Genomic DNA, 22,775 nt, shown 5'->3' with positions numbered 1-22,775 from the left:
AACTGGTCGCCAAGTAACAGGAAATGGATTCAATTAGTGAACTGGTGCTTGACTTGTATCAACATAGTTGACATGCAGGTTAACTAGGAGGAAAGTAAGTGGAAAAGGCACCCTTAAATTTACTGTCCACATTATGCTCTCTACATTCTGTGTACTTGCTCAAGAGTCAAGACATAGTAAATCTTTTGACCTTTAAGTAGCCTGTCATTGAAAAAAAAAAACAGCCATTAAACAGTATTAAGTCATAACATAGATGCTGCTGTCATTTTGGTTGGCAAGGCTAAAAATTGAGATTAAAGATCTCAAGAGATTAAATATACGCAATTAAAGATAAACTAAAGCTGAACCAACTAATCTAACATACTTCAGGATTGTTGATTTCATTTACCTCTCATAACACGTACTTTTCTAAAATGTCAACCACTTCTGACAGAGAAATGCTGACCTTTAACTGAAATCTGTGGTTTGCAAATTTAGCTCAAGCTGGTTACAAAGTTGAAACTCCACAAGAAATAACTATGTTCATTTGGTTCATTCTTCCTATGCAACTTTTAACTAATTTCTCCCATGACTATGTCCATTAAAAACAAATGTGCTACCAAGCTCTGACGCAGAAATGTAATGTAAGAAAAGAAAAAATGATCCCATTTAAATGGGAAACAAAATGCCAATGTTTTGAGGAGAAGTTAAAAGCCTGGGTTACTTCCTTAAATACAATGGACAGCAACAACAGAACACAGTGTAAACGTTTCGTTTGGTTTGTTTTCAAATAAAGAGCATTATTCATTATTCTCCAATATCCGCCTGCTCTCTCCGGGACTCCTGCAGGGAGCCATGTGAGAGGAATACTAACTAAAACTTTCTCTAAACCGCTACTGAGCACCTACTTTCCCAGCCTGACAACTTGAATGGAAGATTTCCTGGCAAGTCTCTAAAGTGAAAAGTTGAAGGAACAAGGAGAACAGGCTCTCCGGGCACCTTTGAACCCAAATGTCACATTAGCCCGGGAGCCTCCTGTACGGTTAATGGAGACTTACCGGAGCGTTGGTCCAATGCAGTTAGTGTCTGTGCTCTCAATCTCACGCAGGATTCGCTCGTGCTCTGCCGCTGTCTCCGCGCTCGCCATCTTCCATATCCTCGCGACGCGCTCAAGAAAAAACACACACAGCGCCCAGAGTCAGAGGGGGGAAATACTGGAGCTTTTACTTCCGGTATTACTGTTCAACTGTTAATTCATTTCAAAACAAGTTTTTTATCAAACAAACAAAACAAAAACATCGTGTCTGTAATACGTTAATGAGTACATATGGAGGAGACATTTCATTTCATTTAAAAAGTGTTTTTATATATATATATACAATAATTAACTTTTTAACTTTTTAACTAAGAAAAATAAAGCCAGAAATGTATATATTATATTAATATATATATATAATTAATTAATAAGTGAATATATTATACTATATGAGAATTTAGATGCTGCTAATTATTACAACTCTGTAGCACTGTAAAAGTTTAGCATCAACTAAAACTGTATTGCAAGACAGCGACATCTAATGATTCTTCGTGTACAAAACAAACCAGCATTCACTTATAAGTGCCAGCATTGTGTTAATGGGTATTAATAGTGTTTAAACATGACATGGTAATAATTCGGGCATTAAAATATAAAGATTAAAAATAATATACTTATTGCAATTGCATCATTATCACAGCCTCTATCGTAAAAGCACTTATTTTTATCATTAGGCTTTTCATATAAATCAAATATTTTCGGTTATCAGTCTTTGTGGCTGTCATTAATTTATGAATAATTATCGATGCCCATAGAAACACTCTATAATTCACCACTCATCCGCTTAACAAACTAAACAAATAAAATAAAAAATAAATAAAAAATGCAGTATTTCAATGGCCATGTACTGAGTGAGGTAACGTTAATGCAAAAACAGGGTAACGTTAATCAGGAGTCAGGGCCCGCGCTGTATATTCGCCATTTTTATTATTAGACTAATGATTCTTCAAATCATGTATGGGTACATGATTTTAAAACATGATTCAGATTTATTTCTCTATAGCTAAAACTTTTTCATTAAAACAACAGCAATACCTGTGCTTATTTTTATGCTTGTTGTTTTTCTGTATGTTCTTTATTGATTTGTTATTTACTTAATTGTTGTTTACATTGTTTCGTGTTCAGTCTCCTGCACTATGTTGAGTCGGAAGTGAAATCCTGTTGCGCTTCTTTTCCGCACAGCACGGGTGGGTGAGTGTCGGCAGAGAAGGAGAAGGAGTCCAAACAGTGCCAGTCCAAACACCAGAGATCAAGATCACCCGGAAGATTGTACCTCAGACGCCAGAAATCGGTAAGAAACTCGATACTTGAAATATCAATAATTAAATAATGCAAGAAGCGATGTTGAAACTACTACGAAGCATGACGGAAACTTTAAAAAGTTAGTCGTAGGACGGTATAACCTAACGTTAATGGGTTTGGGTAGCACTGAGTCTCAAAGTTGTAAACAGAAGTTTCCTGTTTTTATATTTGAACGAGTGAAATTAAAATCTCACCTAAATAAAATAGTAATTAGGGTTGCCATCATGGTAAGAGACTCGACAAACACGACAACTAGTTGGCCGTTTTAAAGCTTGGTCTTGGGAATACTGGGGTTTATTGTTATGTTTATTGTAGTTCAGGTCGGTGTACGATAAAGTAGGATAGTTCTCTGAAGTCAGCTCTGAGAAATGTGTCTGTGTCAGTTTACAGTATAAACGATCGCGGCGGGAAAGCCCGTCTGAGTTTAGACCATAACACTGTTTGGTGTGGTGTTGGTGTCTCGAGAGTGAGATGCTGCGCAACAGTGTTGCTTGTATTATTAATCATGAGGAATTGCACTGTTTGCCTCATCTTCAGCAGTAGCTTAAGAGGTTATGGCTAATCCCTCATCTGCTCTTATTTGATCTGTTTGAAGATAAGCTAATTCATAATGTGGAATACATATGCAGTTATGTCAAATAAAGTTAGTACAATAACCGATGAAACAGCAAACTTAGACATGTGCATAAATGAAAATCAACTTTTTTTTCTTTAACTTAGTGTTCAATCATGGCACAAATGTTCATTATCTCTGACAACGAGTCAGAGACAACAGAAGACCTTGAGGACCTTGGCCAGACAGAACATAACAGTGGATCGGCAGAGAGAAAGCAGCACCTCACTGTGTCTGATAGGCTTAAAGGTGAGTCAGTCTCAAGGGCCTGTGGGATAGTTATAAGAACACACGTCATTTCTGCTGTATCCTGGAAACACGTCACTGCACATTTACAAGACAAGTGACTCTCAAACATGAATCTGTGTGAATCTCGAAACTATTTTTTTCTCTGAATAATCTCTGTGTTGGCATTGGTTTTAGCTTTAAAGATTATTTATTTTACATGAAGAAATGCTTTAAATGAATTCCAATGTGAGGTCTGATCTGATCAGACAAGGGTCATTCAATATCAGATGTCATTGTAGGAGAGCAACTGGGAAGACACAGAAATCTCTCGATGAATGAGGAGGATCTGCTGGAGACCGGGGCAGCAGATGAAGGTGATTTCAGGCCTAGATCTCGCTCTGCTCCTCCTGCTTTGTGGGCAGCTAAGAAATATGGCCAACAGCTAAGGAGAATGAGTGATGAGTTTGACATCCTCCTTGATAAAGGGGTAAGAAAACAATTATTTGTCATATAGGAGCAGAGGAGGGTTTGGACAATCAGAGAAGTATACCCTAGTTCTATTAAAGGGTTAGTTCACCCAAAAATTAAAATTCTGTCAGTAATTACTCACCCTCATGTTGTTCCAACCCCGTAAGACTTTCATTTATCTTCAGAACACAAATTAAGATATTTTTTGATGAAATCTGAGAGCTGGCTCACTGCTTCATAGGCTGCTAGGTAATTGCATCTGCCGGCCCAGAAAAGTTAGTAAAGACATCGTTAAAATAGTCCAAGTGACCACAGTGGATCAACCTAAAGTTTATCAAGCGACGAGAATACTTTTAGTGTGTAAAAAAAAAAAATAGCAACTTTATTCAACTATTCATTTTCTTCTGTGTGGGCCTCTGACATGAGTTCACGAGACGCATGCGTGAGAACTGAAGATGACGCTCACGATCAGTTGATGGGAAAGTGTGAAAGGTAAGCCATTCATTTTACAGCATTGGTAAGGCACTTTTAAGTTTTCTCGTTGGTTTCTCACGATTCGGACATCCAGGAAATGCACACTTTAGAACCATTTTAAACACTACATCGAGACCCATCTGCGTCATCTTCTCAGTTCTCGCGCATGCGTCGTGGCGCTCGTGAACTCACTCAGAGGCCCACACGGAAGAAAAGGAATAGTTGAATAAAGTCGTTATTTTTGTTTGTTTTTTGCGCACAAAAAGTATTCTCATCGCTTGATAAACTTAAGGTTGAGCCACTGTAATCATTTGGACTATTTTAACAATGTCTTTACTAACTTTTCTGGGATGGCAGATATCAATTACCTAGCAGCCTATGAAGGAGTGAGACAGCTCTCAGATTTGATCAAAAATATCTTAATTTGTGTTCCGAAGATGAACCAAAGTCTTACGGGGTTGGAACAACATGTGGGTGAGTAATTACTGACAGAATCTTCATTTTTGGTTGAACTAACCCTTTAAGAATAGTGAACATGCAAGGTAAACTAAAAGTATGTTTAACCTACTTATTTTACCATAAAATATATCAAAATGTTTTTCTCATCTCTTAAATCTCTTACAGATGAAGAGGGTGAAGAGCGCAGGAACAGCACGCCAGATGCGGCAATCACCCAGCTGGTTGGCCTTCCTTTGGAGTCACAAAGAGTCTGATGCTGAGTCGCGCCCTGCTGAGTGATTGACAGTGAATGAATGATGGAAGAGGAGAGAAAAAAATAACTACTGTACATAACAATTGGTGGCAGAAGAAAAGGATGCACTGCTTAGAAGAGAAGGAACAATTCTATTGACTTTGCATGAAATGCACTGGGACCCTTGACTGTTGAAAAGCATGAACTGTATCTGACTGGCATGTGCTATGCCACAAAGAAAACAAAAATGGACAATCTCCTTTGACTTTTCTTAAGCTCTGGGAATATTTTGCAGTAAATTTCGTGAATGTGAGCTGGATATCAGCTTGTTCAAAACAGACCTTCTGTCGCTCTGCCATATTGGCTTTTAGGTTCAGATGAAATACTTTTTAACAAAAGCACATCAAAAGAAGTCAAAGATATTTTATTCTACATAAATGGTTCAAATATTCTTTAACAATTTTTTTATCTGTAAAGGGAGTTTGGACAGAGCCCTTCTGTTTTATTACCATCTCTGAGTCATAAAAATCTCTTGGAATCATCTGCAACCAATAATACCAATAAGTAGAAGAGCCCAAAAAACAAGACTGGGTCTGAATACACATGAGAGCAAGAACAGAGGACACCATCATAACTGGTATTACTTGAAAAATAAAAAATTTCAATGCCTTGTAACTTTTTTTAATTAGTTTAAAAAAACAAAAAAAAACATTTTATTGTGTTATTTTGTTGTTTGTAACAAGTATAGCCTAATAAAAACTCTAATAAACCACTTTAAGCAAAGGTTCCTCTTACTTAGTTGGTAGTTGTATTGGCGCTATAACGTTATATCAAAATGTCTTTGTTTCCAAATCTGGTTTAATATACTGTTTGCATCAAAACATCTCTTTTGCAATTCCATTTTATATTTGTATAAAAAAAAGCAGTAGCAAACCAAGCATGAAATAAAGAGACATGTAGGTTATACTGTGGGGTGTAAATAGTACATCTGAACAACCATGGAATTTCACTGAGTCGTTGAAAATCCATTGAAGGATTTGTCATTGTGTTGTCTTTGTTAAGACACTTGTGTTGGATCCCAGCAGAACTTCTCCCCACAATCAAGAGCAGAGAGCCTTTCCATATCCTTCTCGCTAATCTCAAAGTCAAACAGACGCCCATTCTCCTCCACACGGTCTGGCTGACATGATTTTGGCAGTACTGGAATGTTCTGTTGTACAGCCCACCTCAGCAACACTTGAGCTGGTGTCCTCCCATACTCTTTAGCTAAATCCAGAACCACGTGGTCTGATAACAGAAGCCCTGTTCCAAGAGATGAGTATGCTTGAAAACACACCCCTCTTTCCTTACAAAGTGTCCTAAGGTCCTTCTGGACCAGCTTTGGGTGGAACTCAACCTGAAGAACTGCTGGGGGCACTTTACAGCTCTTCAGCAGCTCCTGCATGTGTGCTACTGTGTAATTTGACACCCCAATGGCCCGAAATTTTCCTTCTGAGTAGAACTCCTCCAAAACTGTCCAGCTTTCATCACGGTTTTCGGGGTTTCGTTTATCCCCCACTTGCAGCCCCTGCGTACCTGGCCAATGAATAAGATATAGGTCAATGTAGCCCAATCCCAACTGATCCAGGCTCCTCAGGCAACCATCCCTTGCTTTGGTGCCCTGGTCTTTGGGACCCAGTTTACTAGTAATGAATACATCTTCTCGTGAGAGGCCATGCTTGGGCAGAAGGCAACGGAGGGCATGACCTACATGTGCCTCATTACGGTACACTGCAGCAGTGTCAAAGGCACGGTAACCAGCTGTCAAAGCAGCGTCCACAGCATTGTAAGTGTCCTCTTGACCCTGCAAACGGAAAGTGCCCAGTCCCAATAGAGGCATCCGAGTCCCAGTGTTGAGAAGCACAGATGGCTGAGGGTCAGTCATTATGAAAGGGGGAAGCCTTGCTTTGGAGACTATGAAAACTGTAGTGCATAAAGATGACGTAATGAAACACCCATTAGATTAAATCCAGAGATTAAAAATAATAGATTTTGTAATCTACATGTAAGTTACTGTTAAGATAAAATGATAATAACACAGAGACAAAAACTCACCCTGCAGGTTTTTTGAAAATGAAAATGAAAACAGTCGCCAGTGACTTCAACACGGTCAAGGTCCAACGATCAGTTCCATGTAAATAACAATGCTAATTTATCTATGTACTACCTGTAAAATATGTAGGAGATAAAAAAACTTTCTGTTAGAGTCTTATCTTCGTCAGGTGCTGTTTTACAACTTGCTCAACCTAACATTATCATGTGACAATAAAGGGGCGGAACATATTGCTGTGGAGCTCTCGTCACCATAGAGATAGCAGCTGATTCGCACCTCACTGGATGACGCTTTTGACCAATCAGAGTTTGTTGTCGTGTCCTGGGGGCGGGACGCTGACAGCTCCACATGCGCCAGCGCTATTCAGTTTAGTCGTTTTCAACGTCATATTATTTTGGCGCCGAATACTTGAGGCGTTACGGTAACTTATACTTTTGCCTCTTGGTGTTTATTAACCATGCCATTTCCATTTAGTACATTTTAAAAAAGCTAAACGTTTCTAAATTGGCTTTATAAATTAAAGAAACACTTTGATAATTTGTCCTAGCTAGCTAGAGTTTTTTTGAGTAGGCCTACTCTGGATTTCTGTACACTATAAATGTATGAACATAAACCATAAACATAAATATTGCTTTTATAAAATGGGCTATACCATAGTTTTTGTATGTATTTTGTTTCTTCTTTTTTACAGTGGAGATTCTGTTCATCCTCATTAGATGAAGTAACGTTAACTATGTCAATCCAGGCCTTTTCCTTCCCTGTACCTGAGACCAGATTTTTTCAGGCTGGACAACAAGTCTTCAAATTCAAGATAAGACCAGGAGAAATGAGCAGGTAAGAACATGCAAGCTTATTTTATTTGTTTTATATAAAATATGCAGTATTATTTTGAATATACCTTTACACTTGCTATTCAACAGAAAAATATAATTTTCTCTAGAAATATCTGACTTGGATATTCCCTTTCATAGCATTGATAAGGAGGATATGCTGGAGGGGATGCTAGTCACTGAGGAGCTGGAGGTTTTTTAAGATCAGGATTATAATTTTGGATTCAAATAGGATTCATAAACTTTGGGAATTGGGAAGATTTCATTCCTGATGTGTTTTGCTTCACAGAACGCCGTGCGTGCAGTACTTGCAAACCTGGATGGTCTTCACCCCTTTGCAACCCAGCATTTCAACATTTTTCCCTGTATGCTTTTCTGAATATTACTTTAAAAGATAGATAGATAGATAGATAGATAGATAGATAGATAGATAGATGCAACATTTGTCATAATTTACTCACCCTTATTTCATTCCAAACATGTATGGCTCATTTTACTAACCAATAAGATATTTTGAAGAGTGTGATTAACCAAACATTTTTGGCTACCTTTGACTTAGGGTTAGGGTTGACTTAGGACTTGTATCAACAAAAAACGTTGACACGTTTTTTATAGACCTTTTTTTATGTGTGTACCACAAAGGAAGTCATACAAGTTATACAAGAGTAAATGATAACAGAATTTTCATTTTTGGAGGGCCTTGACATTGAACTTTTTTTAAAATATTTGTCATTTTAATAAAAAACTGAACTGCTGTTGCATTCAGAGTCAGTTAAACTAAAAGTGATGTGTAATCACTTCCCTTGACAACATACAACACTTACAGACAAAAGTAAATGGGAACAAGTGTCTAAAATGAGGTTCATGAAGGAGGGTGTAAAACTGTCTCCGTACCCCTTCCTTATCACACTGTATGTGGAGGATCGTGAACCAGCCTTTCAATGCGCAGGTGGGAGGTCTCTCAGTCTCAGCACGCTACCTGAACACTTTACCATGACATATGCTCTGAATAAACTTTGTCTGCTCTTGTTTACCAGTGACAAATACCAATTCCTGGAGCACACCGGTGAGTGTCTCTTATTAAATATGCATTTCTTTATGTAGTTATATTGAGCTATTGAGCTTATTTTGTGGTTCATTTCTTAATTGAGAATGTAAATGCCCTCAGAAGTCTATATCGAAAAGTCCACAGTGTGCTAGTGAGCCAATGAGGGCAGTCCAAACCACTGCAATGGGCCATCCAGAAGAGGGCACTATGAGCCAACACAAGCAGCGTAAACTAACCACAGAAAACTCTCAGTGCTTTCAGTAAGTGTGTACCTTTTTGTATGCTGTATGTGGTGAAAAATCATTGTAAAGTCTTGTCCTTAACCTGTGCAAATCTGTCTTTCTCTCATACTGTATTTAATTATGTTTTATTACAACACATGCAGGTTCATATCTGTACTTCCTCAAAGTCCTTGCTGGATGAATAGTGTCACAATAGGACATAAATGGAAATAAAATAATAATGAATAATAAAACGGCAGAACAGGATCAGCCTAAACTTTAGCTCATGACTCGCATACAGTAAATAGATGCCAATCATTTATAGCATACCATTATAGGATGGTGTTTATAAGTAGACTACTTTTTCTTGCTGTCAGACAGACACAAACCCAGGAGACATTTGTGGGAATTTCCACTTTGTTTTCAGTGATGATTGATAAGCTGATAAGATTGTTGACCCGAGTGATGAGGTGTTGAGTCAGATGCAGTAGTTATGAAACAACAGAGGAGCTTGAGCATGGGGCGCCATCTCAATGAAGCTGTCACTCAATCAGCAGGCAGAACATAATAATTTAGCTGTTAAAATAACATCCCACCTCATCCAATTCCTCCGCGTAGAAAGAGATGCACAAATCAATAAGCCAGAAGGAGAACAGAATCTGACATGTACTTTTAATTCCGTCATGTCCTCATTTTGTTTGTGGTGGGCGATGGGGAAATTATGGTGTTGGTTCATTCTGGCGAGGACTGCATTAATTCAGTGGAGTTTACACAACTCACCTACTGCAGTGTCGAAAATAGATGGCTTTTCAGGGAATGTGTGTGTGTGTGCACAAGCCCTCCGGCTGATGTGCTTATAGACTTGCCTAAAACAGGTCTTTTGTTTTTATGTTAAATGTGCTGGAAAAGGGAACAGGATTTAGATATGTCCAAAAAAAGACATCCAATAGATCTTTCTCTCTTTCAGGGAGTCCCCTTGCTCGGCCAATGGTGCAGAAGCGATGGTTTGTGGCAGTGAGGTTAGTGTATGAATGTGTGTGTTGGTTTTTCTGTCCATCACTCACTCACACACACACTGTCTCAATTGTTAATCATCTTTAATTGCCCCTGCAGGGTGCACAATCTGACACATTAGCCCATTCAGGTGGCATAACTACTCCATGATGTTAATTATAGAAGCTGATAAAAATAAAATACCTGTTTCAGGTACTTTTCATTTGTGAAACCATCCATTGTTGGTATTTTCTTCATCTTTCTCTCGTTTCTTTTCTGTTGTAGATTCTTGCTGATTCAGATGTGAATTGTCTACCAGCACCAGATGTGTATGATGGTAAATTGCGTATTCAACATAACAGTGTCTTTCCTAATATTCATTTTTCTTTATTCATTTTCAATGATCATTTAAAAGCCTACGCATTTAGTTAATGACCAAACTAAGCAATGTGAGCAGAACTGTGCCATTAGATTCCCATCTTTTCTCTTTTATTAATCATCAAAGCACTATTCTTTTTGAGGATCATCCAGCAAATAATCAGTTAAAATTAGTTGTCGACCGATGGGGGCCTCTAATGGCCGATGCTAATATCAGTATCCAGAACGGCGGGTGGCCAATGGCCAGGGGTGTCGCTAAGGGGGGGAATGAGGACTGTGTGTACAGGGGGCCAAGAGGCATTGGAGTGCCCCCACGAGGGGGGCCAATGCAGTAAACTACAGGGGGCACAGAAAACATAGCAATGCCACTCAACATTTCCTCCAAATTCACAAACAAATGACAACAGAAATTGTTTACTAGAATCTGTAACTGACAAAGTGGTGAACAGTTACTGGGCAATGCTGATAATTATAACATGATCAAATCTTGGCCAATATTGGTCTATAATGAGTTACAAATAATAAGTGTTAATGATCTAAAATATGATTTTAAACCTTGTTTAGATGCCCCTCAAAGTCCTGACCCAAATTCAGCCGCTGGACAGAACACTGGCATCATTTCTAGAATGGCAAGGTGAGAAATATATTCAATTCATTTCACATTTATTTGTATAGCACTTTTCACAATACATATTGTCTCAAAGCAGCTTTACAGAAAATCCATGCATCTACATGTCAATTTAGAGTAATCTGTTATCAGAGGTGACTGTGTCCAAGTTATGTATTTCAGAAATGTACATATACAAATCACGCAGTTAACTAACAATGTATTAATTTAAGGCAGAAACAATGAGCTCATTGAAGTAATGAATACATGTTGTTAACAAATGATTAGGATATATAGAAAATGTATATAAAAAATATATATCTTATGAAATATGACATTAATGTCTGGTTTCACAGACAAGGCATAAGTTAGTCCCAGACTAAAGTGCATGTTTGAGCAGTTTTAACTGAAATCAACTTGCACTGGCATATCTTAAAACATGTCCGTGCCATTGTTTTGTCTCAGGATGCACTCCAGTGTTTTTTTCTAAGGCACGTTTATAAAAGCTACTTAAATGTCCTAATTTGACTAAGACCTTTAACCTGGCTTAATCTAAACTCTGTCTATGAAACTAAGCCTAAATTACATATTAATTTAAATCTGCAGAGTGTCAATTTTGCACTACACCAAATGGAATTGCAACAATTATGACTTGTTTTGAATCTGTATGAAGTTATGAGATTGTTTTCTTAATGTTTTTCCTGCTCTTTTCACAGCTCACTGTTTCCCTTCTCTCTGTTTTTCCGTAAGAGTCCTGCAAATTAAAAAGTTCAAACCATCATTCCTTGACACTTACAGAGCTTCAACCTGTGTTTTTTTTTTTTTTTCACAGCCAACTCTGTTTTAAGTTTTTTTTCAAGGTTTTGATTAGCCCCTGGTCTGTTATTTAACCTAATTTGTGCTGTTTTGTGCATTCTGTTTGTGAATTTCTTCTAAACGTATCAATAATGGTTCTAAATGTGTTCATTTACGCAGTATGAGCGTCTCAAATACATCAACATTTTTCAAACTGTTGCTTTGGGTGAAAATACCTTTTGTTGCATGTCACTCTCACTAAGCCTGAAATTACGTTGCATGTTCTATTATGCATTCACCTGAATAGAGTCGTTAGAACATCCAGTTTTGTTCTGTTTTTAGTGTTTCTGTGTGTTTGAGTGTGTGCGTGTTGTTGCATCATCCGCTAAATTGAGTGAGTGTGTGTGTGTGTGTGTGTGTGTGTGTGTGTGTGTGTGTGTGTGGCAGACCACTCTCAATAAGGTGAGGTCATCGGCCAAGGCTATACATGCCCAATCCTCTTGTCTCAAAATCCACACCTGTTTCTGACTGCCTTTGCAAATTATTACAGGATCAAATAAGAATTAGTTGAAGCTGTCAAAGACTTCTAACTTTGGGTACATGACTCAAGAAAAGAAGAGCCAAGATTTATCTCTTTTTTTTATTCTCAGAGTTTACATATCGCTGTAACCTGGAAACCAGGAGAGTCATGAAGAATTACCTTATTAATACATCCGCTTGCACTTTATGAGGGTATAGCAGCTGCCAAAACAACAGGAGAGGGCATGGCCTCACGTTTTCACTCGATGAGCTAATTATATTCACATCTCGACCTTTAAACCTCCATGTCAATCAAGCTCTAAACGTTTTCTAAGAAGCTGGCTCTGTATACATCTTAATATCTCTTTATAATTACACTCCATCCTGTGACAAAAACCCAGGAGGCCTTGAAGTATGAATCATGCTGATCGTGTATGATGTGGGGAGGTGGGTTGAGAGGACGAGTTATGTCATCCATTCCATTTGCAATGACAATATATTGTGCGTGTTGGAAAGTGAATGGATTAATAGTAGTTTGCTAGTATAGTCAGCACCCAGGAATGTATTGTTAAGAAGTTTTAATTTAGCTTTTGCACTAAAATTGCATCACCATTGATTTATTCATATAGCAGACGCTTTTATCCAATGATCAATTACCACATCATTTTTCTGATTAAGTTCAGTAAGGTCAGATTGCTTTTCTTTTCTTTTTTAAAACGGTAAAGAACATTTTCTTTTTTACTTCTATTCATTAAAAAATCCTGAAAAAAACAAGGTTTCCAGTATTGAGTATTGAGCAGCAAATCTTTTAAACATTGATTATGATAAGAAATATTTCTTGAGCACCAAATCAACATATTAGAATGATTTCTGAAGGTTCATGTGACGCTTTAAGACTGGAGTAATGATGCTGAACATTCAGATTTACCATAACAGGATTTTTTTTTACAAATTGTTTAAAAATGTTACTGTATTTTCATTAAAATAAAACATTACAAACTCTCGTGGCCCCAAAGTACAGTGAACAGTACAGTGAAACCGTGTTTAACTAACAGGTTGATCAAACGATGCATAGACTTATCAAAGACTCATTCATTCAATTCATAGGACAGTGAGTTGCCGTCACCTCACCATTTTCATTTTCAAATAAAAAATATCTTTACATTTTTTCCATCATTTAATTTATCTATATTTAAAATGTAATATTTAAAAAAACATAAAATTATTGTAAATGCATTTGTATAAACTCTGAGCTGCACTAAACAGTCTCTGTAAATCTAAATGCCACATATACAGTGCAAATATGGATTTTATTTACATTGATTTAATTTGTAACAAACCAATAGTTTCATATTATTCTAATTAAATTTATTGAATAAAGAATTTAACATTAAAGATGACATTTTACTAAGTACAGAATATATATATATAGGCTATACATAAAGGTTTAAAAATCCTCCTGAAAATCCATGTGGTGTTCAAAACCCTATAACCCCCGGGATCTTCCCGGTCAAAAATGTCTATTTGCATCTAATTAATCGTAGGCCTCATTTATTTGACAGTAGGGATCTAATTTTTTGAGTAAAAAAAAACATTATTTTTGAATAATTTTGGAAATATTAAATAAAATCTGAAGAAAATTGGCACTGTTTATCACACTTTAATTTTTCACCAGGAATTTTGTTTTGAAAAACTTTTATTTTGTACAAAATGGCACATTGTCACACTTGTGGTCTTCCCGGTCAAAAATGACCGGCCTATAAAAAATTGCTTATAAATCACTCGTTATGCAATATTATCACCCAATTTTGGATTCAATCTTTTTGTCAACTTGTTTTCTTTCAATTAGCACTGGTTTTATATTTCTATTTGCATCTGAATAATCGTAGGCCTCATTTATTTGACAGTAGGGATCTCATTTTTTGATTAAAAAAAACATTATTTTTGAATAATTTTGGAAATATTAAATAAAATCTGAAGAAAATTGGCACTGTTGATCACACTAGTCTACTTTAATATTTCACCAGGAATTTTGTTTTGAAAAACTTTTATTTTGTACAAAATGGCACATTGTCACACTTGTGGTCTTCCCGGTCAAAAATGACCGACCTACAAAAAATTGCTTATAAATCACTTGTTATCTTGTATTATCACCCAATATTGGATTCAATCTTTTTGTCAACTTGTTCTCTTTCAATTAGGACTGGTTTTATATTTCTATTTGCATCTGATTTACCGTAGGCCTCATTTATTTGAGAGTAGGCATCTCATTTTTTGAGTAAAAAAAACATTTTGGAAATATTAAATAAAATGTGAAGAAAATTGGCACTGTTGATCACACTAGTCTACTTTAATTTTTCACCAGGAATTTTGTTTTGAAAAACTTTTATTTTGTACAAAATGGCACAGAGTTACACTTGTGGTGTTCCACTGGGCCATTGAGGGCCATTGTTTCAAAGGGCCATTGAAAGTGAATGGGAGAGACTGAAAAGTTTTCAGGAGCATGTTCATTGTTTATGTACACATATGTGCATGCGATGGATTATGGTGAGTTTGGGCTCTTTTTAATCTTAACAATCTCATGTAAATAATGATGTGCCATTTTCCACAATTTATGCATGCTTCATTGAGTTATGAGTTAAAACGTGACATAAGTGCTAGGCTACATCTATATTCAAGGCTCTGTGAGCGCCTGTGGGGGTTTGTGTGTTACAACTCCATTAGGAATATCTTTAGTTCTGAGTGATTATGCTGAGTTTGGGTTCTTTTTAATCGTGATAGTCTGCTGAAAATAATGATGTACAGTTTTCTACGATCTGTGCATGCTTCGTGAAGTTATGAGCGAAAACCAAACGTGAGAGCTTCATGTGTATATACTTGGCTAGGTGCGTCTGTGGTATTTTTTGTGTTAGAACGGCATAAGGAATATCTTTAGATGTTATTGATGGAATATAATGAGTTTGGGCTCTTTTTAATCATGAGCTCCTGCTGTAAATAACGATGTGTCATTTTTCATGATCGATGTATGTTTCATGAAGATACGAGTAAAAAGGCCAAGTCTAAGCTACCTTGCTTGGCTATGTGAGTCTGTGTGTCTGTAGTATTTTTTGTGTTAGAACTCCATGAGGAATATCTTTAGTTCTGAGTGATGGATTATGTTGAGTTTGGACTCATTTTAATTGTAAGCATCTGCTGTAAATAATGCTGTGTCATTTTCCACAATCGGAGCATGTTTCATGAAGTTACGAGCGGAAATGTCTAAAATTCCATCATCCATATATGGTTTACACATGGGAAGGGCTTCTTTTACAAAAACCTCGCTCAAGTTTAGTAAAAAGCCTGAAACAATTATGCTTGCTGCATTCTACTCATTGAGACCTTTCAAATGACATATGACACAGGACTATCTGAGCTGTATGATGTATTTGAAATTTTGCTGAATGTAGTACAAAAAAGTCGTTTATAAATTATGAATGTTTTTTTCTATTTATCAGCAAATAACTCAGCACTACTTAGGAGTTTATCAAATTGGCTACATTCATTGTAAATTTCAGACTCTAAGCTTTCAAATGACACCTATTTTAAGTTGATCAAGGTAATAGTTTTGAAAAATATTATGATTATTTATTTCGCAGCTAGGTGGCGCCTGTGGGGGGTACACTCTGTTTTAGAGTGATAACTCAGCTCTCGTTAGGAGTTGATCAAAGTGATTAGATGCATTAAAAAGCTGAGATTCTAAGCTTTAAAACGATACCTATTTTGTGTTGTTCCATTCATTGTTTGCATTGGTCTCTCCCATTCACTTTCAATGGCCCATTGAAACAATGGCCCTCAATGGCCCAGTGGAACACCACAAGTGTAACTCTGTGCCATATTGTACAAAATAAAAGTTTTTCAAAACAAAATTCCTGGTGAAAAATTAAAGTACACTAGTGTGATCAACAGTGCCAATTTTCTTCAGATTTTACTTTATTTTCCCAAAATTTATTCAAAAATAATGTTTTTTTTAACTCAAAAATTGAGGTGCCTTCTCTCAAATAAATGAGGCCTACAATTAATCAGATGCAAATAGAAATATAAAACCAGTCCTAATTGAAAGAGAACAAGTGGACAAAAAGATTGAATCCAATATTGGGTGATAATATTGCATAAAGAGTGATTTATAAGCAATTTTTTGTAGGCCGGTCATTTTTGACCGGGAAGACCACAAGTGTGACAATGTGCCATTTTGTACAAAATAAAAGTTTTTCAAAACAAAATTCCTGGTGAAATATTAAAGTAGACTAGTGTGATCAACAGTGCCAATTTTCTTCAGATTTTATGTAATATTTCCAAAATTATTAAAAAATATATTTTTTTTATTCAAAAAATGAGATGCCTACTGTCAAATAAATGAGGCCTATGATTAATCAGATGCAAATAGAAATATAAAACCAGTCCTAATTGAAAGAGAACAAGTTGACAAAAAGAATCCAATATTGGGTGATAATATTGCATAACAAGTGATTTATAAGCAATTTTTTGTAGTCCGGTCATTTTTGACCGGGAAGACCACAAGTGTAACAAGGTGACAAAATCCCCCCTAAAAAAGTAAGAAAATTGTCAAAAAACATTTGAGAAGTAGTTATACCATCTGTGAATAGAGTCACTAAGTTTCAGTCCAAAGTGATAACATTAACTAGTATTTTGGGGTAAAAGAAAATTCTCTCCGGGTCAAAATGACCCGAACACCACATGAGGGTTAAGGGAGCAAATTTGCCCCCTTAATGGAAAAGTTATTTTCTGTCACTGGTCCAGTGGCTCAAAAAATGTTAGTAACCTCACTTTAAAAATGTATTTCTTCAGTAGTTTGACTTCTCAACTTTGTTTTGACATCTGCAGATATAAAAAAATGTTGAGGTTGACATGACTCAAAATTCACTTTAATACAGATATATGCCAGCTATGTCTGCAATTGATGGACTTGCATCATGTTCAATTTAATATTGTTCTGAAAATCCCTTTAATTGCTGACATTTTTGAAAATGTCACAACATTGCACATTTACAGTATAGGCCTATTGTTTAAATTGTTTACCATGCATGTTCACACCTGAACTTAAAGACCTTTAGGATTTACAGACCTAAAGCAGCTTTTTTGAGATGTTTTGACCAATCATAAGGGCGTAGTTTGCAAGAATTCAAACGTGATCTAAAACCATCACATACACTTAAAAAAAATTTAAAAAAAAGATGAAAAGAGGAGAAAATATCCTGCACCAACATAAAATGTATGAAGTTATTTATTGTAGTAAATTTTGACTAACTTCTTGTACAATTTATAACAGGTAATCTGTTACGGGAATAGATTTTTCACTAAAGATTTATATTACAACTGTAGCATGTTAGCTATAGCTTCTAAATGTGTAGGTTGCTATTTTTCATAAATGCTATAGATTAAAAAACAGAAAGAAAAGGGTTAACATTGGCCTAAGCATGTAATGAGGAGCCATCAATGGTCTTTACCTGTAATTATATCCTTATTGTAACAAATGCTAGATTTAAACAATTACAAAAGCTCTTAATTTTTAATAGGGCCAAGTTAGAATCAAGAGATTTGAAGTATGGACCTTCTTGAATTATTGACTAAATAATTGGTTTGCCCCATGTGTAAAATGTGTTCTGCTAATAATGACAGATATAGGAAAAAACCTGACTTTTGTATATTCCAAGAGATGAAAGGAAATTAAAATCTTCAGTAAAAGAAAAAAAAGTTAGTTGGACCTACCATGACACTTTGATTTAGAAAATGCTGTCAAACTGATAAGATTTTAGGTGCTTAAATCATAAAATACATCATATATCCTATGTAAATAAGTAATTGCTAACAAGGTTTTTTCTTTATTGCAGTAATGTTATCAACCAACTTTGTATGTGTGAATGATACCACAAAAGACCATTTTGGAAAAACAAATCTCACTTTTCAGACCAAAACTACACCCTTGGACAAAGACCAGAGGACAGATGAAAGGACATGCAAAGGTTTATAAAAGTTAAGCAACATACAAAGAAAAGGGATGGAAAAGGGAAATACAGCAAGCTCACTAAAACAGTGGAATAATAGCGATGGGGAGGGTCCCGTTATTCACATCCACATGCATGAGGACACATTGGTAAGTGGGTGTGTCTATGCTGGAAGCTGAGGGCTCAGTTTTACCTGCACTACATATATGTGCTCTGCGAGAAAGAACTTCATCCAGTGATCATACACACACCTGCGCACCTGTCTGAGCCTGAGGTCAACATCTTATCTGCACACTTTGGCTTTGAACAAGGACCCACATCTACAGGTAAACTTTGCTTGTTTCCCTTTAGGATTCTAATATCTGGTTATTATGTAATGTGGATGTCTTGGTGTGAGATTAATATTAATGTAAGACTGTAATGCTGATTTCTCTTTTATCCATTATTAATGTAGCAGACAAAAGTTAATTCCATGACTTTCCCCTCAGGGAAGTGATTCTTTATATTTATCTATCCATCCACCCGTCCATTAGACGACAGCGAAGGCAAGCTTCACACTTATCGCTCTAAACAGTTTCTAATTCAATCTGGGTGTACTTTCATGCAGCCAAAATTATGTATGCATACTCAAAATTGTTGGATATATATGTGTGTGTGTGTATGTTACTCATGTAAAAATAGTAATTTATGTTGTTAAAAAGTGCATATATATATATATGTGTATGTATATATATATATATATATATATATATATATAACAATAGTAAAGGCAAGAAAGAAAAAAAGAGAATTAGAATTTTCACAAATAAAAAACAATTCACATTCTACAATAAAGTGTACATGTATATTCTGATACCGGACAAAAACACTGATAATTGTTCTAAATTGTTTCATACATTACACATACAGGATGAATGCATGGACCAGACTTATAATAAACTGATAATAAAACTGAGTTACTCAATGAGTACCAAATATAAACCCGAGCAAAAACATTTACGGCATGGAAACATTCATTCACACTGCGAGGAGGGAGTGGCGGATTCATTTTCAGATTATTTTGACAACTCCAAATAATGAACTCCCAAGACAATAGTCAGGAAAGTCTGGTCAATTTCTCAATTAGGGAAATTGTTCTTGTAAAGGGCCGAATGACTTAAATGTTTATGTAAATGGTATGAAATCATTTATGCACTAAAAGATTAAAAGATGTGTCATAAGGTTGACCTCAGGTTTAGCCACTGGTCCAGAGTACGAAAAGAAAGAACGCTAAATGATAATACTGGTGATTTATATAGTAGCATGTTTTAAGTGAACTATGATTGAATTTCCTAACATTTCTTCACCTCTGGCAGGTTAACATCACCATGTTCCGCTGCGTTACATCTAACCAGGTACTGCTTATGTTGCCTGTGGTTCTGTTGGTGTTGCTGATGCCCCTCAGCTGGAGTTTTCAAGCCCCGACTCCAGGCTGCCACCTTTACCGTGAGTGGAAAAGACCTCATTTTTAACAAGCAAGCACCCAACTCATTCCTAAACAATAAAATACTGATTCATCCCTCTGTCTACGCCTACGCACAGCATTTAACGTGACCATACGTACAGACAAGCGAGGGACATGTCGAGGAACTCAAGTGGTGTACGCTTGTGTGGGCTACTGCGAGTCCAGCGCGTTCCCCTCACGCTACTCTGTGCTGCTGGCGTCCAACTTCACCCACAACATAACGTCTGCTTCCCGCTGCTGCACCATTAGCAAGGATGCCAAGGTACAGCACTGTGAACGTGGTCCAACCATTCGTATATGTTACTACGGCCAATTTTACATCAGAAGAACCAATTATGAATTATTATGACTAAAGACTTTAATGAATCTGGTCCTCTGTGGGTTTCAGAACATAATTTCCACCAGCCCAGTCATGCAATAATAATTTTATTCCATTAGGTAAATTATTTCAAAATATAGGCTACTGACAAAAATGTTACTAAGAAAAGTAAATTCATATAGATTTATGAATTAGAATATGCTTTCTTCTTATCACCTGATTGTGTCTGTCTTTTCTCAGGTCAAAGTTCGTCTGCACTGTCCTCAAGGCCGTCACCATGATGATATCGAGATCTTGACTGCACTTGCCTGTCGGTGCAACATGTGTCACAAATCCCGTTACTGAGAGCCCACGTGAAGCCTCACTCATGCTGTACTGCTGTGCAATTATGAAAATATGCTTCTTTTTTTTTATTATTCAAATACGTTTTTGATTTTACCATTTTCATTTCACTTGTAAATTGACATAGAAATACACTACCACTGAAAAGTTTGGGGTCAGTAAGAATTTAAAAAATGCATACTTTTATTCAGCTAGAGAGCATTCAGTTGATCAAGTAACAGTAAATATATATATAATATTACACAAGATTCATTTTTGAAATAAATGCCATTCTAACCTTCTGTTCAAAAGAATCCTGGAAAAATGTTTCCACAAGAATATTAAGCAGCTCAACTGTTTTCAACATTGATAATATAATAACTCTTTCTTGAGCAGCAAATCAGCATATTAGAATGATTTCTGAAGGATCATGTGACACTAAAGACTGGAGTAATGATGCTGAAAATTCACGGGAGTAAGTTAAAAAATGTTTATTGTAATAATATTTCACAATATTACTTTTTTTTCTGATTTGGTGAGCTTTATTAAGAGATTTTATTACAAAAACATTTTTAAAAATCTTACCAACCCCAAACTTTTTAACGGTATATCATTTTTTTTTATATCATCTTCTTTTCTTTTTATCTTTTATCTAAAGTTCTAAGATGACACAGCATGAGTGAAATGTTCTTGAATGTTGCGTAAAGACAGAAAATCATCATCAATTCAATATAAAACAATGGTAAAAAGCATCAGATACTCTCTAATAATTGAAATAAACAAATCATTTGTCTAATGTCGGTGCCACCTAATGACATAAAGAATGTATCTTACCTAATATATATATTTATAAGGTGATGTTTGCACAAAATGTGCCTAATCTTTTGAAATAAAGGAGTACATGACATTTTCTGCGTTGTATTGTTAAATAATGTTTTATATATATATATATATATATATATATATATATATATATACACATATATATATATATATATATATATATATATATATATGACTTCTAATGCATAACAATAATAACTATGATCATTTTTGGCATAATAAGCAAAGATGGTTTGTGTGTGTGCCTTTAACTCTCTCACACTCTGTGTGGTTTGAGGAGCAGTAGGTGCAGTCACACTGTAAGGCCTGAGGGTAATGATAGATGGGGGAGATGCCAGGGCCACAGCCTGGTAAACGTGCTGTCAGGTGGCGTGTACGGCTGTAGGTGCAGACTCTGTGGTGCCTCTGGATATACGGCGGCTCCGGGACTGGCCTCTGAGATGCCAAAACACGCAAGAACACATGTCACTACACAAACATTTACCCCACATGCTCTCGTATTGGTTTCTTTTAATAGTTCTATAAGTAAGTAATATTATAGCAGGTTTCCATCACCTCCCAGGTGTGGCAGCGGCCCCAGCATGCCTCAGTGCTTATGCGCAGACTCCTGCATCCAGGCTTCTTTGCCACAAAAGTAAATTCACGTACCGCGCAACCACGAAAACTCTGTAAGGTCGTCACGGCCATGGTGGAGTAAAAGCCAAGAAACAGGAGCAGAAAGGTCACAGCGGTCACTGAGAAGCGGTCGACGCACATTCTGAAAGACATTATGATGGCTTATCATAAAAGATAACGTGATATTACTATTTACGCATTGCTAAAAAGTTTTTCTTTATGTTTAGGGAGAATCTTGGACATTATTAGCAAGGATTCACAGACGTTTTCTGGGGACTATTTTTCCTCACCTGTTCCATTTAGCATTAAAAAAAAAAAAGAATTACCTATTTAATCAATAAGAACGAATACCCCAAAGGAAAAAATATACCTATTCAGTCATATAAGCCTACCTTTTAAGCTTTATACAAAGTATGATGACACGTATGTAGCTATAGGCTACATATTTCACAAAAAAATATAATATTGATATGTGGTAATGTTACAATATACGCATAATTATAAAGACATTGTCCTACTTTACCACTATACACACCCTGCGTAACTGACCTTAAATTATTTGTTGCCAAATCGAGTAGGCCTAGCCTGTAGGTCAGGGATAGGCAACTCCGGTCCTGGAGGGCCACTGTCCTGCAGAGTTTAGCTCCAACCCTAATTAAACACACCTGAACAAGGCAATCAACATTTTCAGGATTACTAGATATATACAGGCAGGTGAGTTTTTATCAGGGCTGAAGCTAAACTCTGCAGGACAGTGGCCCTCCAGGACCGGAGTTGCCTATCCCTGCTGTAGGTGTTCTTGTAGTGGGTCCACTGATTGCAATTACATACATGTGA

At 36.3% G+C, this 22,775-nt stretch overlaps 5 protein-coding genes across 8 annotated transcripts in view; 3 read left to right on the top strand and 2 right to left on the bottom strand.

Annotated features, from left to right (window-relative positions):
• The window catches only part of exoc6b (exocyst complex component 6B), a 98,315-nt gene extending 97,131 nt beyond the window's left edge, over window positions 1-1,184 (bottom strand). For all 4 annotated transcript variants that reach the window (XM_084109060.1, XM_084109062.1, XM_084109061.1 and 1 more), the window contains exon 1: window positions 1,038-1,184. In XM_084109060.1, coding sequence (XP_083965186.1) covers window positions 1,038-1,126 — 89 coding nt within the window. In that variant the 5' untranslated portion in view covers window positions 1,127-1,184. The remainder of the gene's footprint in view (window positions 1-1,037) is intronic.
• A 1,051-nt stretch (window positions 1,185-2,235) lies between these two features.
• On the top strand, window positions 2,236-5,634 carry badb (BCL2 associated agonist of cell death b). The gene is made up of 4 exons (XM_084109092.1): window positions 2,236-2,366; window positions 3,098-3,239; window positions 3,518-3,705; window positions 4,785-5,634. The coding sequence occupies exons 2-4, from the start codon at window positions 3,107-3,109 to the stop codon at window positions 4,896-4,898; spliced, it is 435 nt and encodes a 144-aa protein (XP_083965218.1). The 5' UTR covers window positions 2,236-2,366; window positions 3,098-3,106; the 3' UTR covers window positions 4,899-5,634.
• LOC311079552 (glyoxal reductase) lies at window positions 5,518-7,157 on the bottom strand. The gene is made up of 2 exons (XM_084109085.1): window positions 6,946-7,157; window positions 5,518-6,813 (listed from the first exon to the last, which is right to left on the bottom strand). Exon 2 carries the CDS (start codon window positions 6,773-6,775, stop codon window positions 5,909-5,911), a length of 867 nt encoding a protein of 288 aa, XP_083965211.1. The 5' UTR covers window positions 6,776-6,813; window positions 6,946-7,157; the 3' UTR covers window positions 5,518-5,908.
• Window positions 7,158-7,297: 140 nt separating this feature from the next.
• Window positions 7,298-12,064, top strand: majin (membrane anchored junction protein). Its single transcript, XM_084107700.1, has 11 exons — window positions 7,298-7,364; window positions 7,635-7,777; window positions 7,915-7,966; window positions 8,063-8,138; window positions 8,600-8,722; window positions 8,811-8,839; window positions 8,942-9,081; window positions 10,010-10,061; window positions 10,321-10,372; window positions 10,978-11,047; window positions 11,737-12,064. The coding sequence occupies exons 2-11, from the start codon at window positions 7,677-7,679 to the stop codon at window positions 11,783-11,785; spliced, it is 744 nt and encodes a 247-aa protein (XP_083963826.1). The 5' UTR covers window positions 7,298-7,364; window positions 7,635-7,676; the 3' UTR covers window positions 11,786-12,064.
• A 6,502-nt stretch (window positions 12,065-18,566) lies between these two features.
• gpha2 (glycoprotein hormone subunit alpha 2) lies at window positions 18,567-21,388 on the top strand. Its single transcript, XM_084107356.1, has 4 exons — window positions 18,567-18,662; window positions 19,692-19,821; window positions 19,918-20,102; window positions 20,400-21,388. The coding sequence occupies exons 2-4, from the start codon at window positions 19,704-19,706 to the stop codon at window positions 20,502-20,504; spliced, it is 408 nt and encodes a 135-aa protein (XP_083963482.1). The 5' UTR covers window positions 18,567-18,662; window positions 19,692-19,703; the 3' UTR covers window positions 20,505-21,388.
• The last annotated feature ends 1,387 nt before the right edge of the window (window positions 21,389-22,775 follow it).

Source organism: Abramis brama (assembly GCF_963993115.1).
Source record: "Abramis brama genome assembly, chromosome: 3".
Taxonomy (NCBI): domain Eukaryota; kingdom Metazoa; phylum Chordata; class Actinopteri; order Cypriniformes; family Leuciscidae; genus Abramis; species Abramis brama.
This window is presented reverse-complemented; position numbering and strand designations above follow the sequence as displayed.

Excerpts from the sequence above, each read along its gene's own strand:
- badb (XM_084109092.1), top strand. The coding sequence starts at position 3,107 with ATGGCACAAATGTTCATTATCTCTGACAACGAGTCAGAGACAACAGAA. Across the intron at positions 3,240-3,517 it reads TGTGTCTGATAGGCTTAAAG|GAGAGCAACTGGGAAGACAC; the intron begins GTGAGTCAGTCT and ends ATGTCATTGTAG. Across the intron at positions 3,706-4,784 it reads ACATCCTCCTTGATAAAGGG|ATGAAGAGGGTGAAGAGCGC; the intron begins GTAAGAAAACAA and ends AATCTCTTACAG.
- LOC311079552 (XM_084109085.1), bottom strand. The coding sequence starts at position 6,775 with ATGACTGACCCTCAGCCATCTGTGCTTCTCAACACTGGGACTCGGATG.
- majin (XM_084107700.1), top strand. The coding sequence starts at position 7,677 with ATGTCAATCCAGGCCTTTTCCTTCCCTGTACCTGAGACCAGATTTTTT. Across the intron at positions 8,723-8,810 it reads ACCAGCCTTTCAATGCGCAG|TGACAAATACCAATTCCTGG; the intron begins GTGGGAGGTCTC and ends CTTGTTTACCAG. Across the intron at positions 11,048-11,736 it reads ATCATTTCTAGAATGGCAAG|CTCACTGTTTCCCTTCTCTC; the intron begins GTGAGAAATATA and ends CTCTTTTCACAG.
- gpha2 (XM_084107356.1), top strand. The coding sequence starts at position 19,704 with ATGTTCCGCTGCGTTACATCTAACCAGGTACTGCTTATGTTGCCTGTG. Across the intron at positions 19,822-19,917 it reads TCCAGGCTGCCACCTTTACC|CATTTAACGTGACCATACGT; the intron begins GTGAGTGGAAAA and ends GCCTACGCACAG. Across the intron at positions 20,103-20,399 it reads CCATTAGCAAGGATGCCAAG|GTCAAAGTTCGTCTGCACTG; the intron begins GTACAGCACTGT and ends GTCTTTTCTCAG.